Below are 27,228 nucleotides of genomic sequence, written 5' to 3' on the forward strand. Positions count from 1 at the left end.
CACCCTATCCAGCAGCTGCCTCCAAGTCGTCATCTTGGCTCTACCCCTCCAAGAAGAGAACTTCTTATAACTCAGCCCCTGTAGGGTTAAGTTACAGTAGTATAAGAAAATGTAAATAAAGAGATAATCTTTCAAGGATGTCCAGGAACTGCTCATTTCATGGTGACTGATAATATGTGAGAGCTTACAAGCATATTTTATTTCTGCATACATTTGTTCTACTTCACATTTTTGTTCCTAAGAAAATCCACTGTTTTATTAACGATATCTCTCTTGTTGAGCACAGAGACAATGCTTTGCTAACATGTTATTCAAATTACTACAATGAATCTTGAGGTAATTGCTTCCAAATTAGTAAGGGTTCACTGCAACTCCTGAAGAACAGTATTTTCCATAGACTCGCAGAGCCTACCAGAGGAATGAAAAATAAAACAACAGCATCTGTCTCCCTATCCCCCCATCCCCACCTATTTACAGCTAACACTCAAGTGTTTTTCTTAAAATGATCGGTTTTGGAGCCAGTCAGAGTTAACTCTTAGTAAAGTTCACACATTACCATGCATAAGAACCCAGATTCAATTCCCTGAAGCCTCACAAGTGGTGGATCAGTGCTAAATGTCTCTGTCCCTCTCTCTTTCTCAGATTTTATTTACTCTTTAATAAGAAAGATAAGAGGAAAGAAAGAACCAGACAAAACTCTGCTACATGTGCTGCTGGGGTTTGAACTCAGGACCTTATGCTTGAGAGTCCCGTGTTTTAGCCACTGTGCCACCTCCTGGACCACTTTGCCCTTCTCTAACCCACTCCTATTTCTCTCTGACTCTTATTATAAAAGAAATGGGAAAGAAAGCAAAAAAAAAATAATAAAATAAAGGTTACTGGAAGTATTGGAGTTGTGTAGGCATCAAGCCCCAGCAATAATCCTGGTAATAAAAAGAGAAAAAGAGAGAGAGATGATTTTTTTTTCAAGTCCAAAATCCCTGTGATGATTAATAACAATGTACTTTTCCCTCTCAGAGTCCTTAAATGCACTGGAAGACCAAGATCTAGATGCCCTCATGGCAGAGCTCGTAGCAGATATAAGTGAAGCTGAGCAGAGAACAATCCAGGCACAGAAAGAGTTGGGTCAGAACCAGCATCATCCGACCTCTCAGGAGGTCTCCAATTACAGTGGGGCAGCGTCTCTTGGTTATAGAACGAACACTGCTGCAGCTAGTGGCAGCCAGTATGAAGACCTGCCACCTCCGCCAGTTGACCCAATGCTTGACCTTCCTCTTCCACCTCCACCTCCTGAGCCTCTCTCACAGGTAAATGCACACAGCCGGCCAGAGCTGGCAGAACCAACTGATGGTTACATTCACTGCTATCCAAAGCTCAAGTTACTAAAAAAAAAAAAAAAAAAAAAAAAGGAAAGAAAGAAAGAAAAGAAAAGAAAAAAGAATAAGAACACCAAACATATTTATTGCAAAGCCAGAGGCATCCATAAATAAAAATTATTGGTGTGTGTAAGCATCATATTAGGGGCCTAATCGGGGGTCTTTGTGTTTTTGGCTAAAATCTATATTGGTGTACAGCATTTTATGGTAATACACAACCATTGAGGTAATGTTTTATTACATTGGTATGAACTGTGGAAGTGACTTGTGCGTCTTTATGTCCATAGCTTAGCCCAACTTAGCTATAAATAATGTTTCAGTGAACTTGGGAGTTCAGTTTTCTGTCTGGGACTGTGATTTCATTTCCTCTGGATAAATATCTAGAAGTAGGATTGCAGTATCATGTGGTAGTTAGATTTTTAAGTTTTTAAGGAGGCTGCAGACTGTTCCATAGTGACATATCGATGTACATTTTCATCAATAAGGCACAAGATTTCCCTTTCCTCGGTACCTTCTCAATACCCAAAATCACTTGTCTTTTGATAATAGCCATGCGAATCAACAGAGTCTCTGAATGTGGAATCCATGATTTCAAGAAGGCCATGACTCCCTGAAAGAAAACTGATTTGACTGTAAATTATTAACCCCCAATAAAGAAATAAAATTTAAATTAAAAAAAGAAAGAATATTGGGAGTCAGGAGGTAGTGCAGCCGGTTAAGTGCAGGTGGTGCAAAGCACAAGGACTAGCATAAGAATCCCGGTTCGAGCCCCCAGCTCCCCACCTGCAGGGGAGTCGCTTCACAAGCAGTGAAGCAGGTCAGCAGGTGTCTGTCTTTCTCTCCCCGTCTCTGTCTTCCCCTCCTTTCTCGACTTCTCTTTGTCCTAGCCAACAACAACAACAACAATAATAACTACAACAATAAAACAACAAGGGCAACAAAAGAGAATCAATAAATATAAAAAAGAAAGAATATTGATTTCACATATGAGACTATTCGGGCTTAATTATTCTCAGCATATCTCTAAAGGGGTTTGTGGTTCCAAAAGATTATAAGAACCACTGATTAAATAAAAAGGATGTCTGTTTTCAAGTAATTAGAGTGTAATCAGAAAAGATCACCACTAAAAATAGATCGCTTTTATTATCCTAGTCTTAGATTATTACTACAAAAAATAGATGGGCATTGAGCTCATAAGATGTTTCACTCTTTTCTGCTTCCTTTTGTGTGCTTGTCAGTGGGTTTTGTGGTCTTAAAGCTGACAGTTGGGAGGGCTAGATGGTAGCAATTGAGCACACATACTACAGCGTGCAAGGACCTAGGTATGAGCCCCCACTCCCTACCTGGAGGAGGGAAGCTTCACAAGTGGTGAAGCAGGTCTGCAGGTGTTCTCTCTGTTTCTCTCTGTCTCCCCTTGCACTCTCAATTTCTCTCTAGCCCATTAAACAGAAATGATCGTTGAATTTAACTTTGGTGGAGCTAAGAGCCCCTTTATAAATCTAATGGAAACTAAGAATCACCGATGCAAAATAGATCAAAAAGAATGCATGTAAATTAGCAAGTGAGATCCAAATGTAGATTTGATATAACCCATTTTGAGCCAGACAAATATTTCTGTGACCTAAAATGTGTGTCTTGTTGGAGTCATCGTTTCACTTTTTAGTCGCTGTTCTAAAGGTAGTGGGTAGCTGTCCTCTGTATTTTGAGCTGGAAGTGTTTTAGTGCCTGTGAGAGGCAGAAAGCACTTGGTCAGTGCTGTTTGAGCAGGCATGGAGCTCCACTTGTTCTGTATTTGAACCTAGGGCCTTATGCATGCAAGGTGGGCACTCTACCACTGAACTATCTCCCTAGCCCCAAGATTTTTGTTGCTGTTGTTCATATTCTGAAAGCCAATTGTGTGATACTGCATGCCTCCAATGACAACCTTTTGTCAAGATAGAATAGTTAGAATGGCCTGAGTACTTGCTGGTATTCTTTCATGGTCTGTGCTGATCGTCTTGCTCTATTACAGGAAGAAGAGGAGGCCCAAGCCAAGGCTGATAAAATCAAGCTTGCACTGGAAAAACTTAAGGAGGCCAAGGTTAAGAAGGTAAACTCTTTTTGTAGATAGCTAATAGGCTTATTTTAGTTATATTCCAAAGGGCCAGTGGCTATATGGAGTTTTGGTGGTGGGAACTGTGTGGAGTTGTACCCCTCTTACCCTATGGTTTTGTATTTCCTTTTTTTTTTTAATATTTATTTATTCCCTTTTGATGCCCTTGTTGTTTTATTGTTGTAGTTGTGGTTATTGATGTTGTTGGACAGGACAGAGAGAAATGGAGAGAGGAGGGGGAGACAGAGAGGGGGAGAGAAAGACAGACACCTGCAGACCTGCTTCACCGCCTGTGAAGCGACACCCCTTCAGGTGGGGAGCTGGGGGCTTGAACCCGGATTCTTATGCCACTCCTTGTGCTTTGCACCACCTGTGCTTAACCCACTGCGCTACCCCTACCCCCCCCCAACTCCCTTAGGTTTCCTTTTAATAAATAAAATAAAATAAAGAAAAAGAAGGTAAACTCTTGCATGAGGAAGTTAAATCAATAATATTTTATTAAGTAATGATTAAAAAAGAGAATCTTGAGTAGTACTTCCCAAATAATTGGACTGTTGTAGTTATTCTTTCTTTAACATTACTGAGCTTGTCTTTGATAAATAAGGGACTGTGTTAGTATTAACTTGGTGTTTCTTATATCCTTAGTAAATACAGGACTTTTTTTCCCCTTGACTTACACATGGTTTTCCCTGGGAGCAAGAAAACAGGAGTAAAATTATAACCTTCAAGAAAGGAAAAGACTCTTGAGCCATCTATTGCACAGACCCAGGGCCCTCTCAGCTCTCTTTTATGAGATTTCTGTAGTGAATCTCTACCCCCAGGACTGACTGACTGACTGACTGACTGACTGACTGACTGACTGACTCTCTCTCTCTCTTTCTCTTTTCACACCTTCTTGGATTCTGCTCATTCAGTACTTGGCTAGTAGCAACTGGCACCCCCTTGGGCCTGTGAGACTAGGATCAGAGCGAGGTTGGCCTTGGCCTCCCTTCAGAGCTAGGATGTCCATGAAAGCTTTGTCATCTTTCCTATCCACTGGGGCAGTGTTCAGCATAACTGCCTCCCTAGATGACCAGGGTTCGATAACTTTTCCAGATACCTATATATTATTTCATATCAGAAACACACGTATTTAACCTTATTAGAAGTCTGGGCTGGGGAGACAACATAATGGTGATGCAAAATGATTATCATACCTAAGGCATCAAAGGTCCCAGGTTCAATCCCCAGCACCACCATAAGCCAGAGCTGAGCAGAGCTCTGGTTTAAAAACAAACAACTTCCTTAAACATCTATATGTAATACAATTGTGTTCATGATAGTTTGGTAAGTTAAGAGATGTAATGGGGCTCAGTTCCGGATGCCTTTGCATCTCTTGAGACTCAAGCACTTTTGACTTATAATTTGGGTGAACTGTTCGCTTCACGTAGGGCTTCAGACTTTGTGTCTCCACAACACTTCTCACTGGTTCCTTGAACCAATGACTCCTTATCTAGGAGTCTTTCCAGTTACTCTGTTCCTATTTGTACCGATATGTCTGCATTTCTTTACATCGTCCTTGTACACACGATGGAATCCTGTGGACAATTTGCTGAAGTTAGATGCCGTCGGCTGTCTTGATTTTTCTCCTCTACTGTACTCACTTTGGTCAACCCTGGGTCGATGCAGCTTTTCTGCTGCTTGGGGCCTGGACCCTCAATGTATTTTCAGCCGATCCCAATAAGTCACCCACCCACCCCCACCCCCACTAACGTAGAAGGTCACTTCTCCCTGGCCCTCTTTGGCACATCCACATTCTCTCACTTAGTGCCATGGGTCACTACTGCCCATTATTCTGAGAAAACAGAAGTCATTGGAAGTAATCTCTGGGATGCTCCCAATATATGTAGCTGCTATTCTGCCCAGGTCTGAGATGTGGGCCCCCTGTCTTCTCCATGCTGGTGTCATGTTTCTAAGACTAACCTCCCTTCTCCTCCTCCTCTTTCTCCTTCTTTTTAACCTCTCTTCTTTTTTTTAATTATTATTAGTGAATTAATATTGCTTTACAAAATTATTACAGGGGTACAATTCCACACCGTTCCCACCAGCCGAGTTCTGTTTCCATTCCCTCCATTGGAAACTACAGCAGTTCTCCAGAGATCACAGATACGGGTTGACTATTATTTCTATAACTATCTATAATTATATATATTTGCCCAGTTTTCTATGGTCCTCCCTTCTCTTCCTAAGTCACACCTACACCGGTTACTACTTCTGAGTGTCCTTCCTTTTTTTCATTTTCTTTGTCTCTGTCCTGGTGGAATTGGGGTTCACATCCCTCTGGCCATCTTGCCCTAACATTCTCCCCTCTGGGGGGGGTGGATATGACCAGCCTCTCTTCTTGCCCCTCCTCTGCTAGATGCCACAAGGACATCCCATGTCACACAGCCAAGTCAAAAGCCCCTAGTGGCCTTGAGCCCTAGTGGGAAGGCTTCTGGCTCTCCCAGCCCCCCCCCCTTAAGGCACCCCCATCGGACAGACAGACAGTCAGGTCCTCTGGACACACATAAAATCTGTGGTGGGGGAGGTGGCATTTAGGAAGAACCTAAAACAGGACCAGGTGGTGTTGCACCTGGTTGAGCACATGTTACAATGTGCAAGGACCCAAGTTCAAGTTCCTCGTCCCTACCTGGCGTGGAAGAAACTTCACAAATGCTAACGCAGGGTTGCAAGTCTCTGTCTTTGCCTCTCTCTCTCTCTCTCTCTCTCTCTCCCTTTTCCCCTCCCCTCTCAATTTCTCCCAGCCACTGCGGGTAGGGTGGCGACCTCCCAGGTAATTGTGGGTGTGGTGGGGAGCAACCAGGTCACTGCAGCCACGGGCTGGAACGTCTAGGCACTGAGGGTGTAGGGGGAGCATTTGGGCGGCCGGACATGGCGAGGGTGCATCCGGGTCACTGTGGGCGAGGGCGAATAGGTCAGCGCACTGTAAGCGAGCTGCGCACATCCGGGCCACCTGAGTCATGGCTGAGGGTACATCGGGGGTCCCCCCCCTCCGGAAGCTGAGCCACTGAGTCGTGGCAAAGAGGGAGAGGACACAGGTCTGGGAGGCCGCCTAAGTCTGTTTCGGTGTCACTGAGCTGGTGAGAATTTGGAATGTGTCTGTTCCAAGTGTGATAGACGCTCCATGAGGTTTTGTTGGTGTTTTTTTTTAAATCATTTTATTGTTTAACTTATTTATTATTGAATAGAGAGAAACTGAGAGGGAAGTGGGAGCTAGAGAGACAGAGAGACCCCTGCAGACCTGCTTCACCACTCATGAAGGTGGGGGGGCCAGGGGTTTGAACCTGGGACCTTGCACATTGTAATGTGTGCGCTTTTTAATCACTTTATTGGGAGGGGGATAGTGACTTACAGCACAGTTGTTGACACGTGGGTACATTTTCTCATCTCACCATGACAGGTGTCTGCAGAACACTCTCCCAATTTGCGTCCTTTCCCCCCCACCCCCGCCATGCACCAGGAGCCCAAAGCTCCCCCTGCCCACCCTCCTTCCCCAGAGCCCTTTTGCTTTGGTGCAATACCCCATGAGGGTTTTAACAGGGGCTACTCTGGTTATTGGTTTATTTGTTTGTTTTGTCTGTGGGTTTTAGCGATCATTCAGCCTTTTTTGTGGGAGAAATTGGAAGGAGAGCGGTCAAGAGCCCAGTGGCCTGTGTTCCTCTCTAGAAAAATACCTTCTTGACCTGTAGAAAGATGTGCTGGGTTGATGCAATCACAAAATAAATGACAAGTGGAAATGGCTTTACAGGGTCACTCACTGTGACCATTGGAGATAGAAAAGAAAAAAGTAAAGTAAAAAAAAAAAAAATGAAACTTCCCTTAAGCCATTCAGTTGTACAGGGAAGATCACGCTGCGTATATTTTCAGAAGGAGAAGGAAAAAGAGAAGTTGCATTTTGGATTAAAAGATCGATCAGCTAGCATCATCAGCCTGTTCACTTCATCTGGAGTTGTTTGTTTGTTTGTTTTAATATTTATTTTCCCTTTTGTTGCCCTTGTTGTTTTATTGTTATAGTTATTATTGTTGTTGCTGTTGATGTCGTTGTTGTTGGATAGGACCGAGAGAAATGGAGAGAGGAGGGGAAGACAGAGAGGGGGGAGAGAAAGATAGACACCTGCAGACCTGCTTCACCGCCTGTGAAGCGACCCCCCTGCAGGTGGGGAGCCGGGGGCTCGAACCGGGATCCTTACTCCTGTCCTTGCACTTTGCACCACCTGCACTTAACCGGCTGTGCTACCGCCAAACTCCCTTGTTTTGTTTTTTAAGGAGTGGAGAAAGCAACTATTCCCTGCTGCATATCAAAGCAAGAGAATTTTGCTATAACTTAGTTGGGTGGAAGTCTTACAGTTAAACACAAAGCACGACCTACCTTGATTTAACACACACCAAAAAAAAGATGTACAGCAGAAAACCGTTGTGTTCAGGGCAGAAGGAGAGCCAACTGGGAAGCCAAGTGATGTTTGTTCCGGCTTCAGACACTACAAATGGAGTTCTTATAAAATTCAGGTGTGGCACAGAACGTTAAGAGCTGAGACCCATTCATTCCGTAGTAAAGAACTAGGCAGTGCTCAAGCGTAATCCACAGCAGGTGGGTCATGTCTGTTGGAAGTATTTTGCCAGTAAGTATTCTGTGGAGTGCTGAAATTGTTTTGTATTACAAATGGTGCGCACAGTTTGTGATATAAAGCTTGGGGGACTGGAAACATAATTGGACTTATCTATTAATTTTGTATGTTTATTGTAAAGCTTGGTGACACAGGAGAACAATTTCATTTCTAAGTTTTATTACAGCAGCAAAACAGTGGTAAATGATTATGAACTAGGGCATTCCTGTATTTAAGAGCTTGCAAAAGAAAAAGGAAGGAAACTTTAAAACTGTGAGCTATTTACTAGGAAGCACTAGAAAGGTGGTGGCTTTATTTTTTTTTCTCTTGAATCATTTTTCTTCCAAATCATATTTCTGTAGCTATGAAAAATATTCAGTTTGCTACATCAAAGGACTGTGATTGCGTTTTGGTGTTATTTATTTATATAAGTTACTTTTTTTAGCAGGTAAAGGGGGTGATAGAAGCTGTTCAAAATAGTAAATAAGATTTCTTCCTGCCAAAAGTTACCAGCCTTCTGTTGGTTTTTAATTTTTTCTACATTTTTATAATTATGAATATTTACAACTACATGGAGATTAAAATAAGTTTGGAGAAAAAAAAAAAAACAATAACAACCTTTCACCCTTGTCAAATTATGTTGTTTAGCTTGTTGGCTCTATGTAAAAATAAAGCACCTGGCTTATACTTGATTTTCTCATAAATTCCTTAGTGGAAATAAAATGCAGTCAAACACCGTTAAGCTTTCCACCAAGAAGATTAATTCTTCTAAGCACTGATATGTTTAGTGTCTCTAAACATGTAGCTACATTATAGCCGTAATTCTCAGCACAGGGAGCAGGTCTGTCTTCCACAGGAAATACATCACAGTAAAGACCTAGGGTTTAGGGAACTCTTTCTACTGTCAGGTGAGCACAGTTTTGATACCAAGGCACTTGAGCCTATCATTCAAATGTATCCAAAGGCAAAAAAAGCATCTGTCCCACTGGAGGTTGGGATACAGATTTTTCCCTGGGAAAAAAAGACCGACAGCAAATGAGTGACTGAAAATGTTGTGGTATATATACACAATGGGATTCTACTCAGTTATTAAGAATAATGAACCTGGGGCCGGGTGGCGGTACACCGGGTTAAGCACACATAGTACAAAGCACAAGGACCAGTGCAAGGATCCTGGTTCGAGCCCCCAATTCCCCACCTGCAGGGGGGTCACTTCACAAGTGGTGAAGCAGGTCTGCAGGTGTCTTTCTCCCTTTCTGTCTTCCCTTCCCTCTCTCAATTTCTCTTTGTCCTATCCAAAAAAAAAAAAAACATTTGCCAGAGGAGCAGTGGATTCATAGTGCAGGCACCAAACCCCAGGGATAACCCTGGAGGTAAGAAATAAAAATAATGAACCACCTTCTTCACCTCATCTTGGATGGAGCTTGAAGGAATCATGTGAAGTGAGATAGACCCGAAAGAAAAGGATGATTTGGGATGAGTGATCATGGACAGAAATTGAGAAATAAAACATAAGGGGAAACACAAAGTAGAACTTGGACTGAGGTTGATATATTGCACCAAAGGAAAGCACTTTGGGGCAGGTTCGGGGTAGGGGTGTGTTCAGGTCCCGGATCACAATGGTAGAGGAGAACCTAGCCTAGAGGTGAGAGTGTTTGGAAGAAAACTGAGTGATTTTACACATGTATCAACAGCTGTATTTGCTGTAAATCATTAATCTCTTCAATAAAAAAATATTTTTAAGTGTTCTGGGAGGTGGCACAATGGATAAAGCATTGGACTCTCAAGCTGGAGGTCCAAGAGTTCAATCCCTGGCAGCACAGTTACCAGAGTGATGTCTGATTCTTTATCTCTCCTCCTCCTCTTTTATGAATAAATAAATAAAATCTTAAAAAATAATAAAATAAAAAGTATTTCTTAAAAAGTCTTTAAGGGGGCGCAGGTGCTGCCTCATCTGGTTAAGTGTACAGGGACCCAGTTTCAAGCCCCTGGTCCCCTCCTGCAAGTGGGAAGCTTTACAAGTGGTGAAGCAAGACTGTAGGTCTCTCTCTCTTCCTCTTTTTTTTATTATTATATTTACTTATTAGAGACAAAGAGAAATAGAGAAGGAAAGGGGAGATAGAGAGGGACAGAGACAGAGAGACACCCGCAGCCCTGCTTCACCATTTGCAAAGCTTTCCCCCTGCAGGTGGAGAACCGGGGCTTGAACCTGGGTCTGTAACATGCGCACTCAACCAGGTATGCCAACTGGCCCTTTTTCTCCCTCTATACCTCCCCTTCCCCTCTCAGTGTTTCTTTGTCTCTACCTATCCAATAATAAATAAATAAAAAGATTTTATAAATAAATAAATAAAAAGATTTTTAACATAGTCTTTAAGGAGGCCAGACAGTGTTGCACCCAGTTGACCACACATACTGCCAACCGTAAGTAGTGACTTTTTTTTAATGCAGTCCACAGTGATCAAATCCAATACCTTCTACATGCCCTCTGCTGCTAAGCCACCTCCCCAGCCCAGGTTTTTATATTTTTATAGAAGATAAGGGACCAGGCAATGCACACTGGGTCGAGCGCACATGTTACAGTGCGCAAGGACCCTCGTTCAAGCACCTAGTCACCTGCAGGGCGGGAAGCTTCACAAACAGTGAAACTATCCTACAGGTATCTCTTCCTGTCTCCCTCTCTACCTCCCCTTTCTCTCTCAATTTCTATCTCTAGCAAAAATAAATAAATAAATAAATGTTAAAGAGAGAGAGAGGCTTAAGCACTGTTTGAGCCTCCATGAAGTTCTTCTTGTCTTACACTTGATGTCCGTATGTGGTGCCAAAGATCGAACCCAGGACCTCCTGGGAGAAAAGCATGTGCTTCGTCTACTGAAGTACCTTCCTAGTCACTTCTTAAATAAGAAATCTCATCTGGGAATAACCAGGACCAATACAAGGCGAACGTGCTAGGCAGAACTTCTCTTTCACTATTTCCCTTTATGAGAGAGACTAGAATTTCTTTTCAGCTATTGTGTTTGTCTGTTTTGCATTAATTAGACACTGGTTTACAATGTTGTAAGATTCCAAGGCTATGACTAGAGCAACTTGCTCCACACACCACCAAAGGAGAACAGAAACACAAGGCAGGGGACTAGGAGTTTCCGGTTGGTGAAGCTGCTTTTAGGCTTCCTCTGCTGAGTTTGTGTGCTTGGTGTGCTATATTTGCATGGCAGGCACCGTAGCCTGGAGGGAGAGCGGTGACAGTCTACAAAGGAAAAGATAGCATCTTGCCAGTAAGCTGCACCTTCCTGGTGTTGCAGTCAGAGATGCTCTGTCTTGACTGACTTCAGCTAGAACTGAGTCCCTCTTAAATAATAAAAGCTGTGATTTCAGTAAAGAATATGACTGGGAGTCTGGCAGTAGCGCAGCTGGTTAAGCGCATGTGGCGCAAAGTGCAAGGACCGACATAAGAATCCTGGTTCGAGCCCCCGGCTCCCCACCTGCAGGGGAGTCGCTTCACAGGCGGTGAAGCAGGTCTGCAGGTGTCTGTCTTTCTCTCCCCCTCTCTGTCTTCCCCTCCTCTCTCCATTTCTCTCTGTCCTATCCAACAACAATGACATCAACAACTACAACAATACAACAACAAGGGCAACAAAAGGGAATAAATAAATAAATATTTAAAAAATATATATATGACTACAGGCCTTCCCAGAAAGGCTCATGGGAAACCTTCTCTTAAATAGAACTGTAATGTGTAAGAAACTGACTCGGTGGTACGTTTCCACTGATCCTTTTGAAGACTGGATACATAGCATCATTGTAACCCGTAGCTCCCATAAAATCAATTAATATAGTTTAAAAATGTACTGCAAATATAAAATAAATCACAGAAAAATTCAAACTCCAGAGGCATGAATTCAAGGATTAGTTCTGCTCTATTGTATCGGAATCATGGGGACCAGAAATTGTAATGACTTTGACAAGTAGTCTGAGAAAAGTCAGTGAAATCTTCTGTCTTTAGTGAAGATGAGTAGAAAGGTTTTCCACTAAAACCTCCAGATTTGGGGTTTTAGCAGTTTGGCTTTGAACTGAATACAGTAGACTTATTTTTTAAATGTATTTGTTTGTATATGAGTGAGAGAAGCAGAGAGAGAAAGCCAGGGCTTTCTCCAACATGTCATGCCAGGGATCAAATAGGGGCCTCATGCCCACAAGTCTAATACGTTATGTAAGCAAAGATCTGATCTGCTTAGCATTTTGTTTTGTTTCATTTTTTTAATATGAGGAAAAATTTTTATTGGAGGGGATTAGTAGTTTACAGTCAACAGTTGTTGGTACATATGTAAAAATTCTTAGTTTTCTGCCAAACACTAATCCCCCACCGAGGTCCTCCTCCACCATCAGCACCAGGACCAGAAACCTACCCCCCATCCAGAGTCCTTTACTTTGGTGCAGTCCACCAAACCCAGTCCAAGTTCTGCTCTGTGTTTTCCTTTCTGTTCTTATTTCTCATCTTCCGTCCATGAGTGACATCATCCCATATTCATCCTTCTCTTTCTGGCTTGTCTCACTTCACATGATTCCTTCAAGCTCCATCCAAAATGAGGTGAAGAAGGTGAATTCACCACTTTTAATAGCTAAATAGTATCCCATTGTGTACATAGACCACAACCTTCTCAGCCACTCATCTGTTGTTGGGCACCTGGGTTGCTTCCAGGTTTGGCTACTACAAATTGTGCTGCTATGAACAGATAGATATACACACATCTTTGGGGATGGGTGTGTTTGCTTCCATAAATTAAATCCCCAGGAGAAGAATTGCCTGGTCATAGGGTAGGTCCATTTCTGTCCTTCTGCTTTCCACAGGGACCGGACCATTTTGCATTCCCACCAGCAGGGCAGGAGGATTCCTTCCAAGAACTGTTAGCTTCTTTAGTCCAATATGAGTCTTGAATTGCAATAAGGGGCCTAACTTGTGCTAAGTTATGCAGGAGACTGTATTATAGAGATCCAGGCTTGGTTTTCAATCAAGAAATACTTCTTGGCTTCAGGATGAGCCTGAACAAGTAACAGAAACATGTCCAGGGAGCAGAAAGTCGGCATTTCTTTGCTTCTCTTTCCTTGTTTTCTGTCTCCTCAACCAGAAGGCAAAATCTGTGATGGCCATAAAAGGAGTTTGTTTATTGTGTGCTTTTCTGTCTTTTTTTTTCATATTGGGGAATGAAACCAAGGTCTTAAGCATGTGTAATAGTTCTGTTGAGTAACCTCTCTGGGCCAATCTTTTATTCATTCATTTATTTATTTATTTTACCAGAGCACTGTCCAGCTCTGTCCTATGATAGTGCAGAGGATTGAACCTGGGATGTCTCAGAGCCTCAGGAATGAGAGTCTGACTGCATACCCATTATGCTATCTCTCCTCTGGCCACAAGGCCGCTTACATTCATTCTTTTTTTTTTTTTACTTTATTTTTTTTTATCTTTATTTACTTATTGGATAGAGATAGTCAGAAATGGAGAGGGGAGAGAGAGATACCTGCAGTCCTGCTTCACCACTCGTGAAACTTTTCCCCCTACAGGTGGGAATCGGGGGCTCAAACCTGGGTCCTTGGGCATTGTAACATGTGCACTCAACCAGGTGTGCCACCACCCGGCCCCCATTCATTCTTTATTCTTTAGAGAGAAAGCAAGAGAGACAGCTCAGCACTACACTACACTAACCATAGCTCCCCTGGTGCCACCCCTGGTGCTCCCACGTAGTGTCAGGGCGTGAACCCAGGTTCCTGTGCTTGGTAAGGAATACTCTCTACTGGGTGAGCTATCACTCGGAAGCTCTGTCCTATCTTTAGTGTCTTGTTGGTATCCGAACCCCGAGTCTCCCGTGTGAAAGGTGTGGCGCGCTACAGCTGAGCTACATCCTCTGCCCTTGCTTTTCTGTGAGTTGGTTTATCCTCCTCCATAGTCTTAGCACGTTCCAACGAGGACTTAGCAGGGGAGTGAATTCACCTCAAGTGAGTTCACAGGATTTGTGATTGCTCACGTTCACAGAAACACTAGCGTCTTTCAAACCCCAGTCTTCAGGGCCTTTTCCGGCTGCTGACACTGACAGGCCACTGTGTGGCTTCCTCCTCAGCTTGTGGTCAAGGTGCACATGAATGACAGCAGCACCAAGTCCCTCATGGTGGACGAGCGGCAGCTGGCCAGAGACATTCTAGACAACCTTTTTGAGAAGACCCACTGTGACTGCAACGTCGACTGGTGTCTGTATGAAATCTACCCAGAACTACAAATTGGTAAGTCCCGTGCCCAGCAACGAGTGGCCCTCCCAAATCCCGTGGCTTTGCGTTCATTCTTTTCTCTTTTTTAATTTTATTTATTTATTTTGGATAGAGCAAGAGAGAGAAATAGAGAGGGAAGGGGGTGAGAGAGGGAGAAGGGAAGGAGCGAGGGGGGAGCTGCAGGACTTTCACAACTCAGGAAGCTTCCCCCATACAAAAGTGAACTGGGGGCTTGAACCCCGGTCCTTGCACATGGGAGTATGTGCACTCAGCTAGGTGCACCACCATGCCACCCTTTCTTTTTTCTCTTTCATGGGTCTTACTCTGTTACTTGAGAAGAGTTTGGTGCAAGTCCATTAAAACGTCTTCTCTGTCACTTCCCAGAGTCAGACTCAGTGCTGGCCTCTCCGTTTCTTTGTTGGGGGGCCCACAGCTTGGGACCCAGAAGCCTTATTCTTACCAAGTCTCTAGGGCCCCCACAAGGAAGAGGAAGTGGCAGGTGGATACTTCATAGGGCCTGCTTCATAAGCTGAGCAGATTATAGAAGGAACTAAGTAGTAGTCACTTCAGGTCTCTGTAGAGTTTTGTTTGTTTGCTTGTTTGGGTTTTTTTGTTTATTTGTTTGTTAACTCTAGTGTGACTCTGAAGTAGACTTCACATCACTGTTCACTTCCTCTTGCCCCCAGCCTGCTAGCCTGATGTCTGACTCTTTATCTAGTGGGAGAGGCTCAGCACGGGACTGGGTGGTGGCACACCTGGTTGAGTGTACATGTTATAGTGCTCAAGGACCCAGGTTCGAGCCCCCGGTCCCCACCTGCAAGGGGAAAGCTTTGCGAGTGGTGAAGCACAGCTGCGGACATCTCTCTCTGTCTCTCTTCCTATCAACCCCTTCCCTCTCAATTTCTGGCTGTCTCTATCCAATAAATAAATAAAGATTAAAAAATAAAAGAAAACATTACAAAAAAAAAGGAAGAGATTCAACCCCGATAGCAAAGTGTAATTGATAGGAATTGGTGGAGCAAAGCAACAACAACAACAGCAATAATAATAATAGATTAAAGAAAAGAAGCCATTAAAGCAATACACTTTCTCATTCCTTTTTTTTTTTAAATCTTTGGAGGCTCGGTGCTAGTACCACAAATCCACTGTTCCTGGCACCCTCCCCCCTCCATTTTATTAGATAGAGCAGAGAGAAACTGAGAGAGAAGGGGAAATAGAAAGACACCTGCAGACTTGCTTCACTGCTTGTGAGGTGACCCCCCTGCAGATGGGGACCCACCCTGGGCTGGAACTGGGATCTTTGTACGGGTCCTTGTGCTTCGTTCTATGTGCACTTAACCTGGGGCGCCACTGCCTGACCCCCTCTTTCTCATTCTTAATTTCACTCACAGAACGTCTTCCAGAAATACTGGTGGGTACAGTTACCTATTTTAGGAACTTTAGGTGTTTGTTTTATTTTTCTAGAGGAAATTACCTACCCTGAAACAAGTCCTCGAAGTTCTCTTCAACTCGCTACGTCAAACAGAGAAATGAAAGCCTCCTTCTATATTTAGTTTTGGTTCAGACATTCATAGACTGTTTTGAGAGTTTAGGGAATGGTGTTTTAGAATATTTTGAACTCAAAATTGCACTCAAAATTGTTTAACCAGTCATTGCTTAGTTATCTGACAGAGAGAATGCTTACCTCTGTTTGGGACTATTAAAAGTAAAAGTAATAATAATAATAATCTTATATGAAAAAAAGTGCAATGGTAGGTCATCATTCTCACTGCATTGTAGGCTTTGCCACATCTTCTTAATGGAAACTAAGTTGAAGACCTGAAATAGTCCATCTAACAGGGATATAGCCATGTGGCATCAGTAAGAATTAGCAGTTTCTCAGGCTGGCTGTATGGATTAACCTACGAACATTGATGTCCAGCAGAAAAGCAATTGCAGAATCTAGAACTCCCACCTTCTGTACCCCATAAAGAATACTCCCAGAAGAGGAGAAATGTTAGAAGAAGATGACCAAGAAGGCTCTGAATCTCCGGTTCCATCAGCACCTGGAGAGAGAAGGGGGGAAAGGGAAGGACAATCAGTAATAGGTGTAGGTATGACTTAGACAGGAAGAGAAGGCAGGACCATGGGAAACAAAAGAGCAAATATTGATATAAGTATAGATATCTATAGAAATACTAGTCAACCCCCCTCGGTGACCTTGGGAGAATTTCCTGCAGTTTCTAATGGAGAGAATGGGGACACAGAACTCTGGTGGTAAGAATGGTACAGAATTATACCCCTGTTATCTCATAATTTTGTAGATCGATATTAAATCATATATACGTATAAATTAGAAGTTGCAGACATCAAGGAGAAGTATGATGCACTATGTTTAACTTGGTACTAACTAACATTATCTGTGTAGGGAACCCTAATATCTTGGGTCTGAAAAAATGCTTTCTTTCATTTCATCAGAAAGGTTTTTTGAAGACCATGAAAATGTTGTTGAAGTCTTATCAGACTGGACAAGAGACACAGAAAACAAAGTGTTGTTTTTAGAGAAGGAAGAAAAATATTCTGTATTTAAAAACCCACAGGTAAGATAATGCCTGTACTGTTGAATGGTGTATAGTACAGAGGAGTCTCCGCTGTGACCTGTGTACTTCCCACATCACTCATCATCTCAGAACGGATCACACAAGGGGTCCTTTTGAATAAACACAAGCTCAACCTTTAGAACATTTGCAGTAAGAGTCCTTTGAGGGATGCAGAAAGAAAAGAACGTCTTTTCTTTGGATTCAGTATCCAAGATGGATCTGCTGAAGAAAATCCCGTCCCGTTCTTACTTCTGTTTGACAGCATTAATCCAGTTCAGTTGTCGTATCTTTTTGCTTGGTGAGTCCTGGATGCCTCAACTTTAGAAATACTCTGTCCTTTGGTGTTCATGTTTGGTTCTTGTTTATGTGGAATAACAAATGGGAACACCTGAGGGAAATACATAGCTTGTTTACCCTAGTTCCACAGGCTGTGTAATAAAAAGGATATTTAAAAAGGGCTTTTTCTTAATGTCATATGTAAAAGGGTGTCACATAACTGTGGAGTTTTACCCTTGTAGACTCCAGTCAACTAAGTGCAGAAGAGTCATTAACTCTTTCTATAAAGTCAAATCATGTTCACCACGGACAAGATTATTGGGGACATCTAAACACATTTGTATTTTGAAGGTGAAAAGAAAACCAAGGCCAGGCAGAATTGTATCCAGCTGAGTACACATGTTACCATGCACCAGGACCTAGGTTCAAACCCCCAGGCCCCACCTGCAGGGGGAAAGCCTCATAAGTGATCAAGCAGGTCTGCAGGTGTCCCTCTTTCTCTCTCCCTCTCTAGATCCTCCTTTCCTCTCAATTTTTTTCTTTCTCTATCCAATACATTTCTTAAAAAAAAATCCAAGTCCCATTGCACTAGAAGAGAAAGTAGGATATCCCAGAACACTTTCTTCATAAAAACATGCTCTTTGGGAGTCGGGCTGTAGCGCAGCGGGTTAAGCGCAGGTGGCGCAAAGCACAAGGACCGGCATAAGGATCCCAGTTTGAGCCCAGCTCCCCACCTGCAGGGGAGTCGCTTCACAGGCGGTGAAGCAGGTCTGCAGGTGTCTATCTTTCTCTCCTCCTCTCTGCCTTCCCCTCCTCTCTCCATTTCTCTCTGTCCTATCCAACAATGACAACAACAATAATAACTACAACAATAAAACAGCAAGGGCAACAAAAGGGAATAAATAAATAAAAATAAATACTAAAAAAAAAAAAAAACATGCTCTTTTCTCCGTACTGTGCTTTTCTCTAGGGTGTTTAATGGCAGATGGACAACAAAGCTATTTAGTACACTTGCTTGTGACAAATAGCAAACAATAAAAAGTGCAAAGCTTTCAAACCGCAGCTACCATTATGCCGTGCATTAGTACCTACATTAATGAGGATACCATTGTCACAACCAACCTTAATGGATTGGTCTCTTGATGAATGCTGAGCTAAAAGACACAATCAAGGTAGAAAGAAGTAATTGGGAAGTTTATTACTAGCAGTAAGCAGTAGAGACAGGGAGACAGCATTTGCAAAGCACTGCCTCTTCAACCTTGGTAATTGGGGAGAATTTACTGGTCCTTGGGAATCTGCAGGGAGGGAGAATCTACTACTTAGGAGACTGTATTCGTTTTGCACCTGCGTGAAGCTTAAGACGTACTTCTACGTGGTGGACAAGCTCCTTCTTGGACAGAGATGGTACTGGGCTCTCAGTCACAAGAGATACACTCCTTAGGGTACTATGTGTGCCCCGTGTGTGGGACTTGAGTCATCGCAAAAGCACCTGGCAGTGACCTGCTGGGCCTTTACTTTGGTGCAGTACACCAAACCCAGTCCAAGTTCTGCTCTTTGTTTTCCCTTCTGTTCTTATTTCTCAACTTCTGTCCATGAGTGAGATCATCCCATATTCATCCTTCTCTTTGTTTTTTTTTAAATCTTTTTTTTATTTCTTTATTGGGGAATTAATATTTTACATTCAACAGTAAATACAGTAGTTTATACATGCATAACATTTCCCAGTTTTCCATATAACAATACAACCCCCACTAGGTCCTCTGTCATCCTTTTTGGACCTGTATTCTCCCCTCCACCCCACCCCCCACCCCAGAGTCTTTTACTTTGGTGCAATACGCCAATTCCAGTTCAGGTTCTACTCTTCTGATCTTGTTTTTCAACTTCTGCCTGAAAGTGAGATCATCCCATATTCATCCTTCTCTTTCTGGCTTATCTCACTTCACATGTTTCTTTCAAGTTCCATTCAAGATGAGATGAAGAAAAGTGAATTCATGATTCTTAAAAGCTGAGTAGTATTCCATTGTGTACATAGATCATAACTTGCCCAGACACTCATCTGTTGTTGGACACCTGGGTTGCTTCCAGGTTTGGCTATTATAAATTGTGCTGCTATGAATATAGATATACACACATCTTTGGGGATGGGTGTGTTTGGTTCCATAAATTAAATCCTCAGAAGAAGAATTGCCAGGTCATAGGGTAGGTCCATTTCTGTCCTTCTGCTTTCCACAGGGCCTGGGCCAAAAGGTCCAACTGGTTCCTACCAGCATTCCCACCAGCAGTGCAGGAGGGCTTCTTTGCGCCAACAACCTCTCCAGCATTTATTGTTACTAATGTTTCTGTTGTATGCCATTCTCACAGGAGTGAAGTGGTACCTCATTATTATCTTTATTTGCATTTCCCTGACAGTCAATGATTAGGGGCATTTTTTCACATTTCTGTTGTCCTTTTGGACCTCTTCTTTGGTGAATATTCTGTTCATATCCTCCATTTGCTGCATTTCATTAGCTCTTTTGTATATTTTAGTTATTAGCCTTTAACCCGATGTTGTTCCCTTAACCAGAGCACTGCTCAGCCCGGTTATGTACTGTTGCCAGGCATGTGTGTATACCTGTGTTCAGAGCAGCGTGATTTGTAATAGCCAGAAGTCCTATGTGCTGCTCTGCTCCACCTCCCCAGCCCTGTAAACTTTACTTTTTATGCTAAGTTAACAAAAAAGAAAAAAAGATCCTAGTTAAGAATATATTCAGAGGGAGTTTATTATACAAATACAATCTAGAATTTTTTTTTAATTGACTAACCTTTTTCTCTACAAGTACTATCGGAAACAGTTCATTAAAAAGTACAAATTCTGGGGCTGGGCAGTAGCGCAGCGGGTTAAGCGCACATGGCGCAAAGTGCAAGGACCAGCATAATAATCCCGGTTTGAGGTCTCTTCACAAGCGGTGAAGCAGGTCTGCAGGTGTCTTTCTCTCCCCATCTGTCTTCCCCTCCTCTCTCCATTTCTTTCTGTCCTATCCAACAACAACAATAGCTATAACAACAATAATAATAGCAACCACAACAAGGGCAGCAAAATGGGAAAAATAGCCTCCAGGAGCGGTGGATTCATAGTGCTGGCACCGAGCCCCAGTGATAACCCTGGAGGGGGGGAAAAAAGTACAAATTCATCCTGTGCTTCATTTGGGTTGTTAATTTCTTTTAAAGTACAATTGCCAACATTCACATGAGCTAGTGGGTCTCAGTGTTGGCTAGAGCATAACCTCAGACAGACTCCGCTTCCTCATTTCAGGACTAGGACTTAGAGTCTGTACGCCTTGTCTTTGTGCCTCACTAAAGCCAGTCATGGAACTGTCTAGGAGCCATCCAAACGTTAGAAACTGTGCAAAGAGCTAATGTTAACCAGAGATAATACAAGGAAAAGCTTGAGTCTTTGAGCAGTTGATTCATTAAAAAAAAAAAAAAAAAAAAAAAAGGATGAGCATGTGGAATGTTTTCTCAAAGTTGGCTTGTCTGAGAACCCTTTGGTAGGGTTCATCTTAGCCATTTGGCTGACTCTGGTGACTATTTTTGGAAGATAAAGATTATTTGTCCCAGAGTTTGCAATCTCACTGAAGAAAAGGGACAAGTCAAATAATGAAAGTGTACCTTCCAGGTTTAAAATGAGAATGGTATAGGTAGAAAGTATGACTTGGTATGTTTTTGTACAGAAGAGCTTAGTCATCCTGAGACGTTTAATGGCTAGGGAGCTAGCATAGAGTTTCGACAGAAAGACCTTTGTGCCTGAGGTTCAATCCCCAGCAACAACAGAAGCCAGAATTTAGCAGTATTCTCATAAAAAAAAAAAAATTAAATAAAATAAAAATAAGAACCTGAAGGGGCTGAGTGGTGGTCCACTCAGGAGCGCACAGTGGAGAGACATCACCTCTCTTGCTGGTATCTCCAGCCGTTGCATTTGCCTCCTCGCTGACTGTGCACTGAGGGAGGAAAGGGAGGCTTCACTGCCACCTCCGTGACACAGTAGTGAGCAGTCAGTGGACAGTTGGGTTGCCTGGGCCCGGAGGCTCCCATGCTCTTTCAGACCCCTCTGTTTTCTCTTTCCAACATGAATCTGTGGTGTGTAGCACGTAGGTGACCACTTACTGACCTTGACGTCTCCTGTTTTATTTAGAACTTTTACTTGGTCAACAGAGGGAAAAAAGAAAACAAGGACACAATGGAGAAAATGAACGCTAAGAACAAAGAATCCTTACTTGAGGTAAGTTTAATTTTGCAGAATGGAAGACTAGAGAAGGCTGTTGCGGGTCTACTTTTTAAATTATTCCCTTTTGAGAACAATGGCAGATTTGAGACACACTGAAATTTTAACTTGGAGTTTTTAAATCGAATTATTACTAGATTATAGCTATTTGAATTAAATTCTTTGGTTTATAAAAAAAAAGTACAATTTTAGACAATACATCTTCCTTACTTTTGTTTAAAAAAAAAATAAGGGGAGTCGGGCTGTAGCACAGCAGGTTAAGCGCAGGTGGCACAAAGCACAAGGACCGGCATGAGGATCTCGGTTCGAGCCCTGACTCCCCACTTGCAGGGGAGTCGCTTCACAGGCAGTGAAGCAGGTCTGCAGGTGTCTATCTTTCTCTCCTCCTCTCTGTCTTCCCCTCCTCTCTCCATTTCTCTCTGTCCTATCCAACAACTACGACAACAATAATAACTACAACAATAAAACAACAAGGGCAACAAAAGGGAATAAATAAATAAAATAAATATTTAAAAAAATAATAATAATAAAAAGGCTAATTTATTTTTATGAGAGCAAGAGAACAGAGCAGTGCTCGGCATATACAAGGCTGGGTATCAAACCTGGCCCCTCAGGCATGCAAGTCCTGTGCTCTACTGTGGTGAGCTGTCTCCATGGCCCTATTTGTTACTGACATGTTCCACCTAAGTTAGATGCAAAGACAGCTATTTTTTTTTTTAACAGTGCACTGCTCAGCTCTGGTTTATGGTGGTTCAGAGGACTGAACCTGGGACTTTAGAAGCTCAAGCAGAGTCTCTTTGTATAACCATGCTATCTCCCCTACCCCATCCAAATCTTCTTTAGAGTTCTATGGAGGCTAAGTGGTGGTGCATCTGGTTAAGGGCATATGTTACAGTGTGCAAGGACCTGGGTTCAAGCCCTTAGTCCCCACCTGCAAGGGGAAAGTTTCATGAACAGCAAATCAGTATTGCACGTCTGTATTTATCTCTCTTTCTATACAATAAATAATAAGTTGTTGTTAAAATAAATAAAATTAAGTGAGTTCTGAAACGCTCATCTAGTAGCCAGGGGTGTGGGAATTGTGACGTTTGGAGCTAGAGTTCTGACACAAGGTATGGCCCTGCCCACTGAGGTTCATGTCTGAAGCACCTCCATTTCCTGAGTTATTCCAGAGGCCCAGAGGGTAGCAGAAGTGCCATGTATCTGTCATTCTACAGGTGTCCAGGATGAGCACTGTGGGGTCTCATTCCAGAAGTTCACTTGACAGTTTTTGTTTTAACTCCTCATGGACATGTGACTATACTCAAAGCCCAGACTGTGCTCCCAGCTCAAAGCACAGATGAGGGTCAGGTCACAGGTTGCTAGTGGGGATGCTGAAGTCCCAAACTACTTTTCTTCACTCCCGAAAATTTGCTGAACTTTCCTTGAATTTCTCTTGAAATCTCAAGAGACTTGGGCTGCCTAGCCCCATTCATATTCTTTCTTCTTTTTTTTTTTCTTGCTTTCTTTTTTTTTTTTTAGAATTTATTTATTTATTAATGAGAAAGATAGAAGGGGAGAGAGAAAGAACCAGACATCACTCTGGTACATGTGCTGCTGGGGATTGAACTCGGGACCTCATGCTTGAGAATCCTATGCTTTACCACTGCGCCACCTCCCGGACCCCCTCTCCCATCCTGCGTGGTCATCCCAGGCTCCTCATTTATTTCTGTTCCTATCAGCACCACACACACACACACACACACACACACACACACACACACCCAGCCCCATACCACCAGGAGCAGCACTGCAAAATGGCTGCCACTTCCTAGAGCCTAAACACCCACACAGACAGTCTGATTCCTGGGACCAAGAGCACAGTGGCATTTCCCAAGGAGGCTCAACAGTGGGAATGGGGACCTGTCTGCATTTTCCAAACAGATTCCAGGTTGGGTTGAGGAAAATATAGTACCTGATATGCCTGCAACAAGGACGGGCCTGTTCTAAGCACACCAGGCAGAGATGGAGGCCCACAGACACAGGGGAGTGAAGAGCTTCCCCACAATGCCGCTTGCTGACAGTCAGTGCTTAGATGTCAACTGCCTGTGAACCAAGGACTGTTTTATGCCTTGATTTATGTAGTTGCCTCAGTGATTCTTATTTCAAAAGCTGGACGTGCATAAAAATAACTTGTAGATTTTTTTTGGAAGAAAAAAATGCGGTGGTTGTCAGAGGGACAGTGAATGGGAGGAGTGCTCAGAGGAAGTGAATTAAATAGTGTGATGGTTCTCATGCCTGAGAGTCCAGTGCTTTATCCACTGTGCCACCTCCCGGACCAGTGTGATGGTTCTCGAGCGTCAGTATACAGCTTGAGGTGTCAAACTGTGTTGACACTGATACAGTACTGTCAGCCAGTGAAATTTTATTTTTAAAAAGCTGGATGTGAATGAAAATTTAAAACATGCTTTGAAAAACTAGCAGTATCCTACTTTAATTTTGATCCTCAAATCTTTTTTTTTCCCTTGTAAAGTTTTATTTTTAAACAATATTATTTCTGTTGAGGGAACTTTAATTTCCAACACTGAAGGTCCCAGGTGTCCAGTTTTTCACTTCACATCATGTCCACCTCTGGCTGTCAATATCCATCATTAGTCAGTCCACCCTATCTTGTTCCCTGCTGGTAGCCATCATTCTGACATCAGTTTGTTAAAAAATAGATAGATAGATAGATAGATAGATAGATAGATAGATAATGGTTATGCAAAAAGATTATCATGCCTGAGGCTCTGAAGTCCCAGGTTCAATTCCCCACACCACTATAACCCAGAGTTGAGCAGTGCTCTGGTGAAAGAGGGGTGGGTGGAAGGAGCCCATGACATGCTATAGTGCAAACTAGAAACTCTCTCTCTGGAATGTAATGACTTTTCTAGTTGAACAAGTGCTTATTACACTTTCTATGTACCAAGCATCATTCAAAGTATCCTTCAAGGGTGGGGTGGGGGAGGGATAGACAGCATAATGGTTATGCAAAGAGATTCTCATGCCTGAAGTCCCAGGTTCAATCCCCCGCACCACCACAAACCAGAGCTGAGCAGTGCTCTGGTATTTCTGTGTCTTTCACTACATACATCTCTCTCAAAAATAAAAAGTAAATAAATAAAAATAAATAAATAAAATCTTTTTCTTGAATAAGAGACTATTGACAAGACAACTAATACTAGCCAAATTTGGGTGAATCACTGAGGAGATGCGAATAGAACAAAAAGTATCCTGGCTCAACCACATACACATTTGATGGAAGGATGCAAAGCTGGAAGTTACTCGCCATTCACTGAGTACAACGAAGCTGAGTTACTAGAAGGCAAAAGAATTAAGTTTGAATCTCTAAACTGACTGATAGACTAGTCTGTATTAATTTTGTCACATTGATTTTTAAGTAAATTTTGTTAAGGAACATATAATGATGCAAGTTTTGGCATTTGAAAATGTACTTTGTCAGGAAAAAGGTATTATCAGGTCAGAACTACAGCTCAGTGACAGACCTCATGCTCTGGATACCTAAGGCACTAGCTTCAGTCCTCAGCAACCCACCCCCAAGAAAAATTATTGCTGGCATGAAGACATATATGATCTTTACTTAAACCTTATTATTACTGTTGCTATAAACTAATAACAAACTATGTTCATTTCCTGCTATGTATAGTTTATTTTAAATTCCATGTAAAGTGACCAAACTGATAGGTGTTTTACTAGATACATTAAGATATATTGACTACATTACAAAGAAAATTATCAGTTATTAAAAGAAAAATAAATATATGGAATGGAATAAGAAAAAAGAAAATTACTTTGTCACTATCCTCTTCTGGTATTGTAATATTCATATTTGCCTTCTTGATCCTTAGATAAGGAGATATTTCCAAGATTAAATTAACTTACATATAATATATATATTTATGACTTTTCTATTTACTAAGAGTGAAATAGTATTTTTTTTTACTTACAGGAAAAGTAATGATTTTCTTCTTTGTATTTGCCAAAGCTTATATTTAGTTCTTACAATATGCCCAGATTAATTCATAATCTTCTTCGTGAGGTTAAGGCTATTGTTACTACACTTCTACAAGTAAAGGAACTGAGATTTCATAGTTTGCCCAACCGTGGTCACAGAGCTGAGGAGTCGGGAAGCCTTGAAATCTCACTCACTCTGTGTGGAGTTGTACCCCTCCTATCCTACGGTTTTGCTAATGTCTCCTTTCTTAAATAAATTTTTTTTAAATTAAAAAATTTTTAAAAAAAGAAATCTCACTCACTGTGGAGCTGGACTCCACCAGCAGACTAATCTCCCTCTTGTTAACAGCAGGCCATACGTTCACTCTAAGTTGCAGCTAGAAATAAAGTTTAACTTAAAAACTACTTTACTGGTTTGTTGAAATGTCAACAAAATGAGTGTTTTATATCATGTGTTTTACCTCAATTTCAGGAAAGTTTCTGTGGAACATCCGTCATTGTACCAGAGCTTGAAGGAGCTCTTTATCTGAAAGAAGATGGAAAGAAATCTTGGAAAAGGCGTTATTTTCTTTTACGGGCTTCTGGAATTTATTATGTACCCAAAGGAAAAACTAAGGTCAGATTAAAAAAAAAAAACTCTATAGCACCAAAAAAAAAAAAAAAGATTATAATTCCTATGACACTAAAGCTAAAAATATACTTAATTTTAAATACGTATAGCTAAGGTAGCTTAAATATACTGAAATTCATGTCACATATAATGTTTATACGAATACATACCTTTTAGAATAAAATTGTAGGAAGCCCTTTGAATTTTTTCATAGCCCTATTTTTTTAGCATCTTTGATTTTATTTTTTTTATTAGTGACTTAAAAATCATTAGCAAGATAGTTAATCTTTTTACAATTCCATACAGTTCCCACCACCAGAGTTCCATGTCCCATCCTCTCCACTGGAAGCTTCCCTGTTCTTTAACCCTCTGGGAGTATAGATCAAGTATCATTATGGGATACAGAAGGTGGAAGGTCTGGCTTCTGTAATTGCTTCTCCACTGGACATGGGTGTTGGCAGGTGGATCCATACCCCCAGCCTGTTTCTGTCTTTTCCTAGTGAAGTAAGACTCTGGAGAGGTGGGGTTTGGTGAGTTCATCTTCGTAGCCCTGTTTTGAAAGTGAAGAGGTTCACCTGTTTAAAGTCAGATTTTGAGAAGACTTTTCTAATTTGTTCACTTTCAAGTGAATTTGTTACAGTATATAATCTGTTTCTGACCATTTTCCCTTTCATACCTCCTCTTTTATTCTATAGTTAGCATAATAAAACTTCTTTATCCAGGAATCATAGAGGTATTAAAAATATTAATCAATCTTTAGATTTTAGCATTTATATTCTGAACATTTAAATTATTCTGTGAGATGTGCTATATTCATTTTCCTAAATAAATTAGCAGACTTGTTTAGACAAACATTGAACTTCTAGTTGATGATGGAGGTGATTGTCTCAAATCTTCAAGCATATGGTAAATCATTCTTAGGAGGCCGGGCAGTAGCACACCGGGTTAAAGTGCACATAGTACCAAGCATAAGGACCCACACAAAGATCCTGGTTTGAGCCCCCAGCTCCCCACCTGCTTCACAAGTGGTGAAGCAGGTCTGCAGGTGTCTGTCTTTCTCTCCCCCTCTGTCTTCCCCTCCTCTCTCAATTTCTCTCTGTCCTATCCAATTAAATAAATGGTAAACTATTCTTTGAGATG

General features: G+C 41.9%; 1 protein-coding gene across 2 annotated transcripts in view; it reads left to right on the plus strand.

The window, feature by feature from the left end:
- APBB1IP (amyloid beta precursor protein binding family B member 1 interacting protein) overlaps positions 1–27,228 on the plus strand; it is a 96,236-nt gene that overhangs the window by 53,574 nt on the left and 15,434 nt on the right. For both annotated transcript variants that reach the window (XM_060192327.1, XM_060192325.1), the window contains 6 exons: positions 1,018–1,307; positions 3,388–3,465; positions 14,225–14,384; positions 16,827–16,948; positions 21,396–21,482; positions 25,951–26,094. In XM_060192327.1, coding sequence (XP_060048310.1) covers positions 1,018–1,307; positions 3,388–3,465; positions 14,225–14,384; positions 16,827–16,948; positions 21,396–21,482; positions 25,951–26,094 — 881 coding nt within the window. The remainder of the gene's footprint in view (positions 1–1,017; positions 1,308–3,387; positions 3,466–14,224; positions 14,385–16,826; positions 16,949–21,395; positions 21,483–25,950; positions 26,095–27,228) is intronic.

This window comes from Erinaceus europaeus, chromosome 6, assembly GCF_950295315.1.
Source record: "Erinaceus europaeus chromosome 6, mEriEur2.1, whole genome shotgun sequence".
In the NCBI taxonomy this organism is placed as follows: Eukaryota; Metazoa; Chordata; class Mammalia; order Eulipotyphla; family Erinaceidae; genus Erinaceus; species Erinaceus europaeus.